Source organism: Terrapene carolina, unplaced genomic scaffold (genome assembly GCF_002925995.2).
Source record: "Terrapene carolina triunguis isolate 2854851 unplaced genomic scaffold, T_m_triunguis-2.0 Scaffold131, whole genome shotgun sequence".
Taxonomy (NCBI): domain Eukaryota; kingdom Metazoa; phylum Chordata; order Testudines; family Emydidae; genus Terrapene; species Terrapene triunguis.
In genome coordinates, this window is record NW_020664482.1 from 13,913,780 (window position 1) to 13,927,924 (window position 14,145).

General features: G+C 41.0%; 1 protein-coding gene across 3 annotated transcripts in view; it reads right to left on the reverse strand.

Moving 5' to 3' along the window:
- The window catches only part of THOC2 (THO complex 2), a 109,947-nt gene that overhangs the window by 49,310 nt on the left and 46,492 nt on the right, over positions 1–14,145 (reverse strand). For 2 of the 3 annotated variants that reach the window (XR_003899841.1, XR_003899842.1), the window contains exons 9-11: positions 10,659–10,831; positions 6,094–6,289; positions 1,287–1,331 (exon numbers count right to left, since the gene is read on the reverse strand). Coding sequence is in view for 1 of the 3 variants with exons in the window: in XM_024195480.3 (XP_024051248.1) it covers positions 6,094–6,289; positions 10,659–10,831 (369 nt within the window). In the remaining 2 variants the exon portion in view is untranslated. The remainder of the gene's footprint in view (positions 1–1,286; positions 1,332–6,093; positions 6,290–10,658; positions 10,832–14,145) is intronic. The other variant, XM_024195480.3, reaches the window with a different exon arrangement.

Genomic DNA, 14,145 nt, shown 5'->3' on the forward strand with positions numbered 1-14,145 from the left:
ACAATACTAACACTGAACCAACAAGTGGCTTCTGTACTGTGGAAGTAAACAAGCATTTGTGCTGTACAATCTTGAGGTGGGTTTCTTTGTTGTTGTTGTTGTTTTTTGGCTATGCATGGTGGATTTGGTTCTTCTAAGCAATGTTAGAGTTGCATGCACACCAATGAGAGGGGAGCCTAATTTGTTGATATGGTGAGTGTTGGTTTTTGTTTAAAAAAGGGGGCAGCCTTGTATAAAATCTGATATCATCCATCTTACTTTACAAGGGTGGAGAAAACTCAACAGAGTTCAACTTATACACCTCCAATATTTAGACACTATCATTTGCAAGGCAAAGACTACACTAATTTGGAAAGCGTGTGAAGTGCACCTCCTGTGTTCCAGTGCAGACCAGAAAACTAAATCTTAACACGCTGTGTCCTACTGCTTCATAAATTTAATGTTTTTGGCATAGTAGACTGAGTGCAATGTCTTACAGAGTTCACAAAGATTCATTATGTCAAGAAATTAAACAAAATTCTATTTATTTAGATATTACATATGTAAATTCTCTGGAGAACCGTACTAATACCCATCAGTCCATCAGTGACTATAGCAGAAAGAATGAAATAGCTTCTAAATATGTAAATCTGATTATTATGTTTCAGATTTGTTTTCAAAACTGAAAAAAATACATCAAAGCCACCACTGAAGAGCAAGTTGATTCATTTCTCAAAGAAATCCACATCCATATATGAAATAATGCTCATTTTAATGGAATAACTTAACTGTATATTATTTTTGTTGAAAGATGTAAATTAACTAAAAGACCACTATCAGTTAAAAAAAGTCACTATTCTGTAGGCTATATTTTTCTGCCGTGTTGGAAAGAGATGAAATATATCTGGCTTTCAAACTATACATTCTAGAATAGCAGAATTTCCAAGCCTGTTATAAAAGTACAGACAGCAACTCCTCTAATAGCCACCCTTTGGGAAATAATATCTCTTCAAGTTTTTTAGTCCTCATTGTCCCTCTTATCCTGCCCCACTCCTGTTGAATGTACATTAAGTTAACAACAAAGTGCAGATTACTTTACAGTTAAGTTTGAGCACAAAAGCCAGGTTTGCAGTATTAGAAGCCTGGGTTTATCAACTACTGTATGATTAGTCAGCTGGCAGTTTCTAAAAAACCACTGTGGTTATAAATATTTCAATCATGTATATTAAGTATGAATGGGAAAACTTCAACAGTTGACATAACATGCTGATTGCAATATGCATTAAAAATAACTTTCCCTATGTTACCTTAACCATTCTGTCCTCACTGTTCAGTTTCTTCGAAGTTCCAACCTAAAGCAAACAGCTATAATGTTGCTCATCCTTGTCATAAGCATAACATTTATGTATCTTAAACTATCATATTTGTATATTTCAAATACTGAATCTTCCACTAAAATGACAAAATAGAATAATATGAAGTGTCTAACATAAGTAAAGAATGGATCTTTGACATGATAAACAAATATGATAGTATATTCTTACATTTGTGAATTACTTTTTCAAACATTCCTTTTTCCCAGAAACCAGGACAACCTCTTCAGATGATTAGACCAATCTAACAGAAAGCACCACAGCCCAATATTCATAGTTGAAGCCTCCCATTAAAAAAAATGTCCTTAAATACAGGTATCAATAATTCTACTTTTACAAATCAACTACAAGTCACAAAAATTGTGAACAGAAAAAAATAGATGAAAGATACTAGGCCACTGACTATGGTAGAACAATATTTAAACACGACACATATAGCTATATCCAATATAGCACACAATACTATATCAATATATATCTGTAGAGTACTTGATAGTTTATCTTTGAGTTGCATGGAAAAAAATTCATTTCAGTAAAAGGTCTTGGACAATGGTGACATTTACCTGAATCATGACTACGAAGTTATATTAAAATTTTAATAAAAATGTACAGTTGCACTTCTCTAAGTGATGTACAGTTGCATAATAACTTGTAATGGTCCCACCTCATAATTACAGCATAGAAGACTAATTTCTGATTACAGGGAATTTACTGTACAGGTTTATTATTCTATCCAGCTAAGAGTGAAATTACAAGGTTATATTTGCTTGGTAAAATAAACCGGCACTCACTTCATTTTTTGTCTAAATTTCTTAGGCTTATATACTGTAATATCTGTTCAGATTTATGCATATGTATAATATTATGCCAGTTTAACTCTCTTTATATGAGGCTGGCATTATAGTTTTGTTTGATTCCTATTTGCAGGTAGGTGGCCATATTATTACTCACCGTGTCAACTGGCATCTTAGAAAACTGGGTAAAATACATTTACTGTATTTCATTTTCAACTAGTCCACCTCAAGAGAATCTGCAAACCATCTGGGTGGAAGGGATTAAAATAGGACCGCTAGAACCAACAAAATCTAACTAGAGGCAATGAGAAAAAAGGGGAGGAGAAGGGAGAGGATAGAACATAGCCACATTTGAGATAGCCTTCTAAACACACTTGTATCTCAGTGTAATTTTGAACTGGAGCCATACAAAATGGATTATTTAAACTGCATTAAATCCCGGTGTGGACACACTCATTCAGAATAAAAATGGCCTTAATTCAGTTTAGTTAATGAGAGTGTACACACAGAGGCTTAATGCAGTTTAACTAATCCATTTTAAATTCACACCTTTAGTTAACTCAGATAAATTTTTGAGTGTCCCTGTGTAGACAAGCCCTTAGAGGAGTCTGGGTTTCTTACTTCTATGTAAGATAAGTTTGTAAAGTGGGTTAAAGGGTCAGTGGGCTGAGATCTTTAATAATGTTCTCAATATTCTAAGGTGTTATTAGTAAAATAGATGTGATGTTCATTAAATATGATTTTTTGCTTCAGTGACTCATTTAAGAAAATGAAAAAAACCACACAAATGCCATGGTAAAAAAAAAAAAAAAAAAGTTAAGACTAATACCTGTCCTCCACTCATGCAGATCTGACTGTTCTAAAATCAGAGCAAATTTTTATAGTAACAACATAAATTTTGAATTTTACAGCTGTTAGCCTGCACCACTACCATGACATTATTATAGGACACACCTTATGCCTGCTAAGTGTAGTTCTACTCTGAAAAGTGATGCTGAAAAAACAGCACTATCTGACAACTACACGTGTATTTCATTGTCTGCACAACTGCGGGTAAAAAAAAGTTTTTACAGTAAAAGCTGTGTTTTCCAGCACTTTATAAATCAGAAAACTCTAGAAACCAGCATTTCGGGGTGCCGGAAAATGGTGGCACTCACCTTGGTGGTCCCTAGCTAATGGGAGCTGTGGAGCCAGCGCTCGGGGCAGGGCACGGGCAGTGTGCAGACCTGCCTGGCCACACCTCTGCCTAGGAGCAGCAGGGAGCCGTCCGAGGTGAGCTCCGTCCAGATCCGGCACCCTGCCCCGAGCCCCCTCCCACACCCAAACTCCTGCCCAGAGCCCATGCCCCACACCTCCTCCCACACTCCAACCTCAGCCATGAGCCCCTTAAGTTATCTGGAATTTTTGCCTAACTGGCAACCTCCATTCCCCCAACATGCCGAATAACATGGCTTTTACTGTATTATGTTTTACTCCTGTTTGCACAGCACAGACGAGAGAGAGAGAGAGATGGATTCTCTTACAGCTCATGCATCAACAGAACTGTTTAAAAAGTTGTGTGTGACCAAAGATTCTGCCATCAGAAGTCAGAAAGAATTTTACTATACTGCATTTGTAGCATATGGTATGTGTGTGTACTTCTCACAGTTACTTGTACTCAGTATTACAAGATATATAGTTCATGTGCCTCTAAGGTTATAAAAAATTATTACACTTTTTAAACTATTTCTAAAAATACAATATCTGATTATTATCCTCATGCATATATTCAAAAGGGGCACTATTCTTGTTGCATGTTCAACTGGAATTCTCTCATTTCCCATTTATTTAATGCTTAACTACAAAACCTCTAGTTTTGCACTAAAAAAAAGTATTATGCAGTAATAAGAGAAGGGGAACTTTTGACCTAGGACACCAAGACAAACCCCTGATACCTATAAGAAGTGCATGGGTTCAGATGTCCGAGAAGCCAGGACCAGGGTATTCTTACAAGTCTCATCAGAAATTACCACCACCACGCAGTAAACTGCCAATTACTCAATTTAAGTACCTTGCAAGCCAGAAGGGCTCTGTCACAGGTTTAAATTTGTGATTAAAAGAAGTCTGTGTATTCTAAATAAGATGCCAAGGCCTGTAAGCAAAATCCTCGGCTTATATGAATTTAGTATTGGCAGTCTAATAGCAATACTCTGCACTGGCACGCAACACATTTTCATTCAAATTCCAGTCTTCTACACCAGAAGTAGGCAGGCGGGAGATGTGCTAGGGAAGTTGCAGTTTTAGTCACTGGGCTTTCTCATTGTTCTGATAAGGATGTAAAGGAATAATACCATCCACCCAAGTGGAGGAGGGAGAATGGCAGGAGAAGTTAAAAATTATATCATATTATTGCAACTACTACTGGAAATGGAAGATACTGGATTATTCATCTTGCTGTAGTTTGAGTCAGCGAGCATTTGATGTTATTTGACTCAAGGTATCTGGCCAATAAGGATATGTCTACACTGCAAGGTAAGCTCAGGGTTAGTAGAACTTGAGTTAGCAGATCCTGGGTTTGTTAACCTAGGCTTGAGCATCTATACTCAATTGTAACACCAGGTTAGGAACTGTTGAACCCTGGGTCCCAATCTGGGGCCTCAGTGGCTACACTCCCCTTTTTTGGTGCTGTAGTATGGGGAAACCTGACTATCCACCAAACTTGACTGTCCAAAGGACAAAGAAAGTCAGCCTGTTGGATTGTGGGATGCTGTTGGTGGATTTCCAGAGCACAAGTCCATTGGGAATGTGTCTACACTGCAAAGTAATGTAGTTTTAACTCTGGGTCCCCGCCTGACTCTGGCTTGGACCCTGCACCTCCATGGGGTCCTGGGACCCCGAGTCCAAGCCCTGGGTTAGAGTTCGAACCCTGAGCTTACAATGAAGTGTAGACATATCCTAAGAGAGCACAGCAACCCGTGAAAAAGCAGGGGGAAGAGAGGAAAGGAGTGGGCAAGCCACTAATTGTAGAGTGCAAAGATGCAAGTCACACCAAGTTTTAAATATTATTCATTTTCACTTTTAAGCTTCAACTGTTTTTATAGTTTTGAACTGATGACCTGAAAGATGAGGCAGGTCAGCAAAGTGGCCAAACCTGTATTGTATCAAACAGAACATTGCTGGAACAGAAGCAAAAACAACCCAGGGGCCTTGACTTGATCTGAAGACTACATTCCAAGAGAGTTCATAATACAAAAAAACTCCCCTTTGCCCTTTTTAAATAAAAAAAAGATCACTATACAGTCTTGACACTCACTTTGTGGAAAAGTAAGTCCGTGGCCAAAACAGCACCCAAAAGGATCCACTTTAAAAATAAAGTGAGCTACTTTGGGATTTAGAAGGTTTCATAGCCCTCTGAATTAAACCCATCCCTGTCAGCAGCATATGAGAGGTAGCCTCTATGGCTACCGTATGGCAGCAGCATGGTGACAGTGGAGGCAGTCCAGCTAGAAAATAGCAGCTCTTCAACATATCCAACCACTGGGATGGGGGGTTTGATTTGGCAACTTTCACTGAAGGGGAGAGAAAAAGCACATCCCCCACTCTCCATGATACCTAACAGATGAGGAGAAACAAACTTTTTAAAATTGGTCCCATATTGGTCTATTGTTCACCATGGCCTTCAGGAAGACCTTCACATTTTTCCAGTGCAAAAGCTTCAATGAACTTGTATAGTATTTTTTCATAAAAATCTATCCACACAAAAGATAACATTGTAAAATAGTTATAATAAAGGAGATCAATGGGTGGGAACAGCAAAGGGAGACTGTCCTTTTAAAAACTGTCCGGACATTTTCTGTTTCAGCATGTGAACACATCACAAGTATTTAATAAAATATCTTTTGCTGTCATCATACGGGAATAGTATGTTTCCATCAAAAACTTTAGACAAGATGCTCTCTCTTACCAACCTCTTTCATAAATGCTTTTCCTAAGCGAACCACTTTTGCAAATAAAATGGGATCATGGGAGAGATGAGGACCAAGATAACAAAGCATGTTGAACACTTCCTTCCTCAAATCTTCAAAACTTTCTGCTTGTTTTGGGGCTCTCTTATTTTGCAAATTGGAAATTGGTGACCCTTTAGCCCCTTTAGGTACTCCAACTCTGTGAAAACAGAAGTATAAAATTTCACATTCTACATGAGGACTATTCACTTTTACAGTCAGGACAAACAATTTAGTTTATTAGTTAACTGATTTTAGTTACTATGGTTCTATATTATTTTCTCAGTGGTTTTTTCAATGCAACAGTGTACTAGAGTCTTCTGGATTGATTTGGTGAAATTTTGGCCCCACTGAAGTTAGTGGGAGTTTTGCCATTAACTACAATGAGATCAGGATTTCATCCCCAAATCCTCTTCTTATCAAAGGGACTCTGTTGCTACATAATTAAATAAAACCTGCAAGTTCACTACCAGTGGGTACAAAATATTTTATAAAAACCTCATTTTTAATATGGTAAAAAACTCACTCCACATTAAAGAAATATTGTCTTTAAAGTAAATCTAAGTATATTAAGTGAAATATTCTTATTTTAATTGAACTTGTCCTTTGACCTGAGCTATATCAAAAATGAACATTTATTGTTTGCATGACTCTCAAACGAGTTTAGACTAAAAAAAAATTATTAAAAAAATAGTAAACAGAAATGCAGTGAAGTCAATATATATACAAAACTTGAAAACTGCTTTACCAGCTAAACATATTAACATAAGATCAGAAAGATACCATACACAAATACTGTATTTACTGTGAGTGGCAGAGTGAGATATGTCAATCAAATTATGAACTCCATTTTGGATTAGGACATCCATTTTGTGTTATGTGCTGAACTCACATCTAACGTTGCTCAAGGGTATGATGATGTATTCCAGTAGCTATCCTACCCAGGAGCATTTGATATCTTATCTTGTTAAAGGACAATCTCTAAGAAACCACAAAGATAACCATCTAGGGCCACTGACAGTCTCTCAACTACCAAGCCATCCCCATGAAAAAATGGACTCAACACAGGAGCACAAGGAAGGGCTCAGATAAAAAGTCTGAACCCAGGAATGTGCCCTGTAGATGCAAAACTAGGAATAATGATTAAACTCAATGAAGATCCAGATGGCTTATAGGCGCATGGTGCCCAGCAGTTGGATCAACTTATAACAGCCAACATGAATCAATTCTGCCTTAAATACACATGTACAACCCATACTAACTTGATTGAGAGTAGCATATATGTACTTGAGGATAGAATTAGACAAAGAGGGAAAAATCAACAACTTGATCCCTTATACATTTCTCCCACACCAAAATTATACACAGACACAAAACATTTGGGTTGGAAGGCACCTGTTGAATTATCTAGCCTATTACCCTGTATCAGGACAGAAGTGCTTTGATTAGTTGTAAAATATATCTGATAGATGGTACCTAGCAAAACCTTGGTAACTCCAATGATGGCAATTCTATAATCTCATATGATAGCTTATTGTATTGCCAAACTTTTAAATAGATATTCTAAACCATTGGTTTTCAAACTGTGGGGCATCCCCCTGGGATTGCAATAGGTAGGCACAACTAAGGGGCTGGCGAGCAGTGTGGAGCAAAGGCACCTTCAAGTCAGCCACATCCTCCAGGACACGACAGGCCCCACCTGGTGATACCATTAGGAGGCTGTTGCTATCGCCTGACTAGAAATTCTGAGGTGCATGCACATTGCAAGGGAGCCACATTTGGCAGGAATGGCAGGGTTCACTGCAGCTGTAGCCTCACACTATCAGAAAGCAGCAGCACAGAAGAGGCGGAGTTTCCCCAGCAGCTGCCAACAATCTCTCTGGGTTCAGCAACAGATAAAGCAGTGGTCTCCAAACTTTTTTGATCGCACACCCCATCGGTAAAAAAATTTTGAGCACGCACCCCCTGCCGCGCCAGCTCTACCATTTTTGCCAAAGCAAAAAGAAAAAAAAGCCACTCGGACTCCCGCCCGAACTGAAGACGAAGCAAAAACAACAAAAAAAGCGCTCCTCCTGCCGCGCACCCCCAAGGATCCTCTTGCGCACCCCACTTTGGAGACCACGGAGATAAAGGATGGGGCAGCTGAGCCTGATGGGGTGAACGCGACGGAGGGGTGAGAGTGAACGAAGAGCAACCTAGCATCCCCAGCTGCCGCAGGCATCCACCACCCACCATCCCTTGCGGCCTCCCAGGCACTCACTACCTTCTGCTTGCTGGGGTATCCCTCTCCTGTAGCTGGGGAGGAGGAGGGTGTGCATATGGGGACATGAATCTCTGATGAGGGGCAAAGTGAAAAAAAGGTTTTGGAACCTCTGTTCTAAGCATTGGGAATATGTTTAAGTATTTCTTTGCTGCAGTTTAAAGCTGTTATTTCTTGCTCCGTCCTTGTTGATTAACGAGAATAACTGATCTTCTGACTTCTCCCTAACCTCTCCTTACATATTGCTAGGCTGGCAATGTGATTTATTCAAGTCTTCCCTCTCCCTTTTTACACCGGTATACCCAAGACTAAATGCAGTATTATAACTGACGTCTACCATTTCTAAGGCTTTAATCATGGGTATTATAACTGACGTCTACCATTTCTAAGGATTTAATCATGGGTATTTTTAGTAAAAGTCATGGACACGTCAGGGGCAAGAAACAAAATATCACGGCCTGTGACCTGATCATGACTTATATCATAAATACCCCTGATTGAATATTAGGAGGGGGGGGAGCCTGTGGCACCAGCAGCGGGAGGGAAGGAGAGGGGGAAGAGCACCAGGGGAGCCCGCGGCACCAGCTGCCAAGGTGTGGGGGGGGAAGCCCCAGGGAGCCCACGGCACCAGCTGCCGGGGGTGAGGGGGAGAAGCTCATGGCATCAGCGTCTGGGAGTCCCGGGGGGCCCATGGCACCAGCTGCCAAGGAAGGGAAGCCCTGGCACCAGCTGCCGGGGTGGGGGGAAGCCCCGGGGGGCCAGTGGCTGCTCTGGCCTCCACTGGGGGGAGTGCCAGAGCCAGCAGCTGCTCCGGCCGCCCCAAGACTGCTTTTCAGGCGGTCTCCAGAGCCACCAGAGCAGTGGCCGATATAGCTGGTGTGGCTGGCTACGAGGCCACCCAAGCAGCTGGCTTCAGAGCCACTCCAGCAGCAGCTGGTGTGGCTGTCCCCCGGGCCAGCTGCTCAGGCAGTCCTGGGGTGAGGCACAATGGCCGCTGCAGAAGACACGGAGGTCGCAGGAAGTCATGGAATCTGTGACTTCCGCAACCTCCAAGACAAACACGGAGCCCTAACCTAAGCTTCCTCCAAGCTGCACAGCCACGCAGCTGCCTATTAAGCCCCGCTCAGGGCTGCGGAGGGGAGAGGCGCCTCTCTCCACCGGATGCAGCACGGACCTGCCCTTCCCCACCCCAGCCCAAGTGCTGCTGTGGGGAGAGAGAGCTGGGGGTAGTCCTCTCTCCCCGCTGCAGCCCCTGGGCAGCCGGCACCCCAAACCCCTCATCCCCGGCCCCAGCCCAGAGCCCGAACCCCCAGCCAGAGCCCTCACCTCCCCGCCCCCCCAGCCCTCTGCCCCAGCCCGGAGCCCCTCATCCCAAGCTCCACCCCGGAGCCCTCACCCTCCCCACCACAACCCTCTGCCGCAGCCCTGAGACCCCCTCCCACACTCCAAACCCCTTAGCCCCTCCATATTGGTGCACATAACAAAATTCATTCCACACATGCCTGGGAAAAATTAGAGGGAACACTGGCCCTAAATATTACTTACTAGAGTGGAGTGACTGTCTCATGTATGTTACTTACACAAATTAGCAAGACCCCAATACAGTATTTGATTCTCTCATTTTTTTGTTAAAGTTTCATATTGTTGATTTGTTCAATGTATTATCTACTATCAACTTCACGTCTTCCTCTCTTGTATTATTGGCTAGCTAGAATTCACTTATATATTCAATTATTCTTTCCTATGGGTGAAATTCACATGCCACCAGAACCACTCCATAAAGGACAATAGTCTGCATGCCAACCTAGGCTAACATCTAGGCTGGCGTTGGAGGCATGCCGGGGGAAATCTGCATTTTCTCAGAATCAGTGGGATTCTCCCCTAGTGGAGGAGGTATAGAAAAGTAACCGGAGCTATTAAAACCTAGAAGCTGGAGTACTGTTAGCATGTGTACACCGTAGCCCTAGGCTGTATGGTGAATCTCATGACCCCACGCTTCTCTTCCCTTTTCCCTCCCCGCATACACAGCTCAATTACCGGGTATTTAGCAGGGCAGGCAAATTCCATCCTATATTAACTCCTTTGCATTGGTCCTTATTAAATTAAGCTTATTTCTCCAATCTAGTTCATAATGTATTTTAATCTTGTCCTAACAAAGAAATGCAACACCTCTCAGCCTTACAGAGTCTGCAAACATGATGAATACATTCTCTACCTATCCTGTACAATTTCCCAACATTTAATAATGCAAGGCAGCTGTTCATCTTACCTGCGGTACAAAGGCTCAATGGTCACATGTACAAGCTGGCAAAGGGCAATGGCAATAGGCTTGTGTGAAGTGGCATAAAATGGAGGCATTTGATCCATAATACTTTGTGCATGCTGCCAATCACCAACTTTTAACAAAGCTTCCAATAAACCAAGTTTCTGGTTGTCAGGTGGCTGAAAAAGATAGCAAACAAGAAATTTGAATGAAAAATTTAATGCATTCCTAAACCTCCCCATGTTTCCTCTTCAGTAGAAGGATTAAAATCTACAAGATGACATAATTTGTTTTCTATGCACCATCATTATTTCAAATGTATTTTACCATACGGTAAATACTCTTATTATACATTTTTTTAAAAAATTATTTAAAATATTTGTAAGATATGATCACACTCTTCAGCAACACAATCATAATCAAACCTAAAAACTAATTCTAGAGTATTGTTCCTTGCAGCAGTGAATATTGTTTTGAAAAATGGGACAGTTTCTGGTTTAATAGGAAAATTTATATTAAATACCATTACAATGTACAAAGTGCTGTTAGAAAAATGAAAAGTCTGAACTTAATGGTGTATTTAGACATTACAGTGAACTGAAAATACATAATTTTAAAGACAACATTTAAAGTATTATTTAAATATTTATGCCAGGATCTGAATTTGAAAATGTAAGTTTCCCTTTCAATAGTGGAAGAAATCAACTCCTATACAACGCTGTATACTGCGGTTTTGATGTCAGCAAATGTTCTAAAAGAAGCAGAATATGGAACTTAATTCTATGGCAAGTAAAATTAGGTTGCCAAATATTGCATTTTAAAATGAAAGGAGATGGTGGCTCATCTGTGTAGCATCCAGGAGCACCGGGACTTCATCAGCAGAATGCAAAAGGAAACATCCAGGATGGAGGACGCTAGCCGACTAGAAAAAATATAGCTACACCAGAGGAGGAAGGAGAACCAGCTGCTCCATAGGGAGAAGACCATCTGCTGGCTACTTCAGGCAGAAGACAGTGCTCCCCTCCCATGCAGGTCCCTCATCCATCGAGGTGAAGAACAGGTATGCTGTACTGGCAACAGTAAGAAAGGAGCAGACCCCGGTGGCTGAAGAAGAGGAGCCATCTGCCCCCAAGGTTGGCAGACTCACGGCCACCATACCCAAGAGGAGGAAAAATAGGAGTCCCTGACCACCGTTGCCCCCCTTTGGAAGGGGATGAGGCATCCATCTGCCAACCTGACTTGATGTCCATGGAGGCATGCTGCATGCTTGGAGCCTGCAGCTGAAACATTACAGAAAGCCTGATGTGACTCATCTGTCCCTCTGACTACTATCCTCTGCTCCTCACCCACATGGACATTATATGATAGTACCAGGTATGACCTTGAGCAGATCACTAGTGACTACAGGGCTCTTGTAGTGAGGGTGAAAGAGTTGGGGGCACCGGTGGTATTCTTTTCTGTTCTTCCAGTAGAGCAGGGGTGGGCAAACTATGGCCCGTGGGCCGGATCCAGCCCCTCAGGGCTTTGGATCCGGCCCGCGGATTTGCCACCCCATAATAGATTTTCAAATATATTGATTTCAATTACAACACAGAATACAAAGTGTACAATGATCACTTTATATTCTTTTTATTAAAAATATTTGCACTGTAAAAATGAGAAATAGTATTTTTCAATTCACCTCATACAAGTACCGTAATACATCTTTATAGTGAAAGCACAACTTACAAATGTAGATTTTTTTGTGTTACGTAACTGCACTCAAAAACAAAACAATGTAAAACATTAGAGCCTACAAGTCCACTCTGTCCTACTTCTTGTTCAGCCAATCGCTCAGAGAAACAAGTTTGATTACATTTACTGGAGAGAATGCTGCCCACTTCTTATTTAAAATGTCACCTGAAAGTGAGAACAGACATTTGCATGGCATTTTTGTAGTCGGTATTGCAAGGTATTTACGTGCCATATATGCTAAACATTCGTATGCCCCTTCATGCTTAGGCCACCATTCCAGAGGACATACTTCCATGCTAATGACGCTCGTTAAAAAAAAAAAAAGTGTTAATTACATTTGTGACTGAATTCCTTGGGGAAGAATTGTATGTCTCCTGCTCTGTGTTTTACCCGCATTCTACCATATATTTCATGTTATAGCAGTCTCGGATGATGACCCAGCATGTTGTTCATTTTAAGCATACTTTCACTGCAGATTTGACAAAATGCAAAGAAGGTACCAATGTGACATTTCTAAAGATAGCTACAGCACTCGATCTAAGATTTAAGAATCTGAAATGCCTTCCAAAATCTGAGAGGGACAGGGTGTGGAGCATGCTTTCAGAAGTCTTAAAAGAGCAATGCTCCGATGTGGAAACTATAGAACTCGAATCACCCCAAAAAAAATTTTAAAAAATTGAAAAAAAAATCAACCTTCTGCTGGTAACATCTGACTCAGATGATGAAAACAACATGCTTTCGTCTGCACTGCTTTGGATCGTTACTGAGCAGAACCCATCATCACCACGGACGCATGTCCTCTGAAATGATGGTTGAAGCATGAAGGGATATATGAATCTTTAGTGCATGTGGCAAGTAAATATCTTGCAATGCCAGCTACAACAGTGCCATGTGAAAGCCTGTTCTCACTTTTACATGACATAGTAAACAAGAGGCAGGCAGCATTATCTCCTGCACATGAAAACAAACTTGTTTGTCTCAGCGATTGGCTGAACAAGAAGTAGGAGTGAGTGGACTTGTAGGCTCTGAAATTTTACCTTGTTTTATTTTTGAATTCAGTTATTTTTTGTACATAACTACATTTGTAACTTCAACTTTCATGATAAAGAAATTGTACTACAGTACTTGTGTTAAGTGAAATGAAAAATGCTATCTTATTTTTACACACACACACACGAGCACTGTACACTTTGTATTCTGTGTTGTAATTGAAATCAATATTTGAAAATGTGGAAAACATCCAAAAGTATTTATATAAATGGTATTTTATTAATGTTTAACAGCGCAATTAATTGCTTGACAGCTCTCGTTTTCACCACTGGACACAAAAAACTAAAGGCTGGTCTATACTGAAAACATACATCAGCAAAACTACATCTCTGTGGTGCAAAAACCCCACATCCCTGAGAGGCATAGCTATGCCAACCTAATCCCCCATGTAGACAGTGCTAAATCAATGGAAGAATTCTTTAGTCGACCAAGCTACAGCCTCTCAGGGAGGTGGATTAACTACAGCAACAGGAGAAACTCTTTCATCACTATAGTGCATGTCTTCACTGAAACGATACAGCAGCGCAGTGCACCTAAGATTCACTGCGCGGAACTGTTCTCAGAGGTACAAATCTAGTACCATTGCTTTGTCCTGTGACCTCTAACACTTGCACTACCTGTATTCTGAAATTGACTGTTTATTCAGTATACCAAACTCATCTCCACAGGCAAAAGTGGATACTGCTTTTTGCCAATATATAAACTATTG